The following is a 5,520-nucleotide window of genomic DNA, read 5'->3' on the forward strand; positions in this document are numbered from 1 at the left end:
GTTTTTGCTTCTTAAACAGGAGAAACTATAAAATCACAAGTCAGAAATAAAAATCAGTATATATATTAAGAAATTCAAGAGTCTTTGAAAGACCGAAATATAAGACCAGTCAGTATTCCCTAATCACTATAAAAAATGAAATGATCACTGTTGCTACATAATCAACAGATTACTAAAAGACACCTGGATCTGTTCCAGTCACACAATATGTATCTCAAAACTCGTTGCAAAGATTGCAAGCCCTTGGTCAGAGACAGTGATGACCAAAGAGAGCCCAGGACGTTCTGTGTCCCGAACTTCAGTGATGACCTGAGAACCCAATGCTTCCTGTTTTCTGAACTTCAGAGTTGCACCAGGGTTTTATCCATTCTGGGCCAGCTGTGATGAATGGCCAAATCGCTGATTAGGTTTGCAACTACATCCATCAGAATCAGTTGTTTGTCAGTATTCTTTCCTCTCATTTGGAACCCAGGACAACCTCACTCTTCTCTCAACCATCAACTTAAATAGATGCTAAAGTTGATTGAAAATCTTTTAAATTCTTTGAGAAATTCATCTTTGTAAACACTTTATCTTGAACATAGAAACTCTCCATTTTTTCAACTTTTGTTTATTTACCTATTTTTGTTTTTATATCTCAACCAACATTTTCTCTATAGCCTCTCCTCTTAGTCCTCCGCCTAAGTTCCTCTCCCTCAATCCATTCCTTTGCATTTGATCCTCTTCAGAAAACTGGCAGACTTTCCATAGAGATCAGCTAGCCATTTTTACTCCCTCCTCTCAACTCGAAGTTCTTCTTGTTTCCATCCCAAATTCATCTCTTCTTTTTTTATTTTACTACCATGTTTGTGATACAAGGGATGAGTTCTCACCAAGTAACAAGGCACAGATCCAGAAATGCTATATAAATAGAAATCTGATACTGGTATGTAATTACATATTCTATACTTCATAATCTTTACCAGTCTGTTTTATCTTCATTATGACTTACTTGCACCTATTTGGTATAAATTTTACAAGACTATTCCTTAGTATCCAAAGGTTAAATCATATTAATTTTAATCAATCTAGAATTTGGCATATATAATACTATTAAAAACTATGAAATATCTATCAATTTTTATGGTTTTTCAAATTGGCATTTTATTTATTAAATAACTCCTATAATATATCATTATTTATTAAATTCAATTTTTGAAGTAGACAACATTAAGCAGTCATTTCCTCTATTTCTTCATTTGCAAATAATTTTCAGGGCTGAACTATATAGCCCAGTGGTAGACTGCTTGCCTACAATGTGTGTGGCCTAAGACCAGGCCTCAGGCCTCAGAAATGTGAAATATATATTTCTAAAACACATTTTATTATTTCCCTTTTTATGTAAAACACCAATAATTCTTCATTCTGCTGATGAAGTAAGTAAATCCACAGGCAAAGGTAAGGGGACATGACAAAACCATTCATTCCTGTAAGAATTTGACACACTTCTTAGTACGCTATGAAAAATAAAATCAAGTCTTACAGGTTTGCAAAAAAAAAAATTATTTTCATTTAAGCAATGAAACTTCAAGCCATTCATCTTCAAGTAATAGTTTCTAAAAATAGTAACTTCCTTTTCTACCACAGAGGAGGGTTACAATCCACAGTGCTGGCATCAGTGACTTCTTTTGTGCATGTTATATTAAGTGACTCATTTCCCATCTTCTTAAATTACAAAATCCTTCACACTTTGCAATGGTTCTTCTTTACGTCATCCTCCCAATACTACTTTCCATAGATAAACTTCATAAACTGGGTGATTCATTTCATTCCTGCTACACAGGTGCGCTAAAACACAGACATACAGATATGGTTTTGAAATACTCCATAATGGTTTCATTTGTAAATTCAGGTGTATATGAATGTGATTATTTTAAATATACATCCATCACAGTTTATATACAGCATTATTTGTTTCACTAATAGAGCAAGGAAAGAGAATTCAGTATGGAAGAAAGATTATCAAAGAATTCCTATGGCTAACTTTTGCCAGTAGCTGTGAAAGCTGAGCCAAAATTCCCCTAACCCTTCTGTAAGCATTACAGGGTCCCTAACTCTCCAACACTGCCGCAAGCAGTACAGTGTCCCTAAACTCTGATTAATCAACTCAGTGCGACTATACTTGATGTATTTATGAGTTTTCTGTACAGGAGAATAGAATTTATTTCAATACAAAATTACTCTGTGCCTTAAATATTAGCCGTAGGGAATTCTTCACTTCAGCGTAATCCACGGTGGTTGGAATTTATTGCCTACTAAGTTTATCCATGCCACTAAGCATTGCATGGGGAGTTGAAGTTGCGAATGACAGCAATTCCAGGTGATTTGTTTATATCTAATTTACGGGTAATCAGCTGGACTGAGGGAGGTACTTCACATACACTGCATTTAAATCCCTTTGAAAATCTGTGATCTTTCTGTCCCAGAGCTACTGTCCCATGTAAAACTGCAAGTGAAGATAGGTGGTTTCATATGTCTCTTGAAATATTTAGAAGAAGAATGATGCCAGACAAATAGAACCCACCTGATTGTCTTCCAACAGTTTGCCACGAATAACAGTGGGCATACTTACTCCAGTATTTTTATTTTTACAATTAAAAGGAACAGAGTCTTCTCTACTAGCCCATTAAAGCATCTGTTTAAGGCTGGAAATAAAGACACAGGGGTTCTTTAAGTTCTTTCAGGGATTCTTCCTCTACAACCCAGTCCTTTAAAACTGGTCTTTTGTTGAAGTTTGAAAGTGTTCAGTGTGAGTTTGATGGTAGGCTTCTCTGTTGCATTTGATGATGTTTTATTAAGAAGCCCTCTTATAAAACTCTTTAGACTGGCAACCTTTTTGTCTTTTCTTACTTCTGAAAGTTGCCATATTTTCTCAAAATGTACTTGCTCTATTCCCTGCTCACCTATAAAATAGAATCTACTATCTCAAGTTCTTATGATTCTGCTATTAATAATTATTATAGGGTTTACATTAGTGTTACAACCTCTGCTTTTGGCATGTAATTGTAGCTCTTAGCTATCTTCTTTCATCAGTATGTGCTCATATTAATGTCTGTAGTCACTTACAGTATTTAGGTGATTTTTGCTTATACAAATTTGGGGGCTTACATGTGTTACTGCAAAACTGCAACATCACTTATGGTAAATGAGACAATTTTATTCTTAGTCATGGTGCTTATTATTTGCTCCTGTGATTTTTGTGTCACTCGGACATTCTATAAACACGACTTCACTGTTCACGTTGATGCCAGAGTGACATCACAATACAGAATGGTGTCACAGCTAATTTTAAGAAGGCTGCCATTTACCAGTTCTGTTCTCCTTGTCTTTGTTTTCAATAAAGACCCTTCTAAGAGGCAAATAATATTTTGCTGCAGTTTAAACATATTTGCTACAGCATTCTTCTCGTCTCCATGTGTGGCATGTAGTTATTTACATGGCACTTTCCTCAGTCGCAGACATCATTAACTTGTCAACCAATTAGTTTAAGTAGCTTGTCAGATAATCCAAAATTATTACTTTATATTGTATAGATTTCATTTACTTTATTTTTGTGGATAGATTCAGCATATTACTTTTGATCAGCATAGATGTGCTCATATTATAAAGTAAATGTAGTTTTCTGATTTGTGTACAATAGTGATCTCCTTAGGAAGTTGTCAGACATGGGGCACATGGTCAAGAATGAGGAAGAGGATGGCCAGTGAAACCAGCCCTACAGACGGACAGAAAAAGGTGTTACAGGGATCTATGGCACATGGCAAATGGATGAATAATAAATTGTTCATTATGGACTTCTAAAACATGAAAAAAGATAACGTTGAATGTACCATAAATATAGAATAAAAGCTTAAGGTTTTGGGAATTCAATGTTTAGTGACTGGAAGATAGTTTATGTCTGATAACTGTTCATAATAAGTTCCCAGATATGGGTGAACGTTTATGACATCAGTAGTAACATCCCCTTAACATTATTGGAATCCCACGGTCAGAGTTAAGCAGGTAAGCACTGGAGATGTAGTAAACGTTCTCTTGGTCATTCAGACAGTATCTCTGGAGACAGCGTGAGAAAGGAGGTGGTTTAGCTCTGACAGCCTTTATTCATTGGTCCCAGGCATAGGTCAGCTGTGAGGTGGAGGGTATAACTAGTGTTCTAGAATAGTACCTCATGATTGGAGGGGGCTTACAGTCTCATCAAGGGTCACAGATTGAAACAATCATATAAAACACATAATACACAAAGTTGGGAATGAGAAGTACAGTAAACAAAAAATTAATAGTAGAAGTTGGAAAGATGAGGCATGGTGGAAATAGTATTTAAGATGAGAGAGCTCCCTAAGGATTATTCTGACAAAATAGAGGGCAAAGTCGACGAGCCTGATACGATAGAAAGTGGTGCATATAGAAGAGATGAAGGATAGACAATATATATGGGTTTACATGTGCAGTTTCAATTTGCTTGGTTTGTGAGTTGTTCTTCTTTCTCATATTAATTTTATCAATATTGTCCCCATAGTGAACAAATGAAAAACTGTTATAATATCTCTCATACCTCAGAAGTTTGTTGATATTTTGTTAGAAAAATAATAAAGTTAATGTGATTACTTTTTCAGACTTTATAAAGAAAATAAATTTTGCCCAGCAAATCTCAGTATTGATCTTTGGTTATTTTCATCAGCAAAATTCTATGATGATAGTAGTACTTGAAACCTTATATGCTTAGATATGAAATTAAACAATGGAATAATCTCAACTATCTTCTCTTTTAAACCAGGGCAACACTGTTTTTTTTTTCCAAGTCTGTCATAGTGCAAAGAGAAAAAGTAATTGAATTGGTCGTGTGTTTTCATTGCTCAGACCCTGACCAAAACTGTGTTTAAAAAGATGTAATTTCTTCCTGCAGCCACCAATGAACATACACTCCATCGTGGTGCAAGTCCAGTGTGTCAACAAGAAGGTTGGCACAGTTATCTATCACGAAGTACGCATTGTGGTGCGGGACAGGAATGACAACTCACCCACATTCAAGCACGAAAGCTACTATGCCACAGTGAATGAGGTCTGTGCCCTTGTGTTGATGTATGTGTTAGCTTATGATATAAAACTGTGTGATTCCATTATAATAATGACCAACATGAACTAGAAGTAATAAGAGTGTACTGTAAGAACTAAAACTTATAAAAATGCTAGTAGCTTATAATAGCATTCCAGAAATTCATGTTGCCATAGAAAAATGAAAATGACTATTTTTTTTATTATAAAATATATTGAAAGGAGATCTTGAGAAAATTCAAAGCATGCTACTGACATTTATGTTTATTGAAAAGCATTGGGCAAAATGTCTTCAGATTTATGAAATGATCTCACTAGGCATCAGAAGAAATTATTTTTGTGAAACTATGTAGAGTTATTGACTAATGTTTATTATTATTATTAATATTTTAATTTTGTTGTTTTAAAATATTCTCACTCCATAGACAA

At 34.7% G+C, this 5,520-nt stretch overlaps 1 protein-coding gene across 1 annotated transcript in view; it reads left to right on the plus strand.

Annotated features, from left to right (window-relative positions):
* Pcdh15 (protocadherin related 15) overlaps positions 1-5,520 on the plus strand; it is a 1,155,509-nt gene that overhangs the window by 831,063 nt on the left and 318,926 nt on the right. Inside the window, exon 8 of the mRNA XM_026785470.1 lies at positions 4,943-5,098. Within this exon, the coding sequence (XP_026641271.1) occupies positions 4,943-5,098 (156 nt within the window). The remainder of the gene's footprint in view (positions 1-4,942; positions 5,099-5,520) is intronic.

This window comes from Microtus ochrogaster, linkage group LG2 (genome assembly GCF_000317375.1).
Source record: "Microtus ochrogaster isolate Prairie Vole_2 linkage group LG2, MicOch1.0, whole genome shotgun sequence".
Taxonomy (NCBI): domain Eukaryota; kingdom Metazoa; phylum Chordata; class Mammalia; order Rodentia; family Cricetidae; genus Microtus; species Microtus ochrogaster.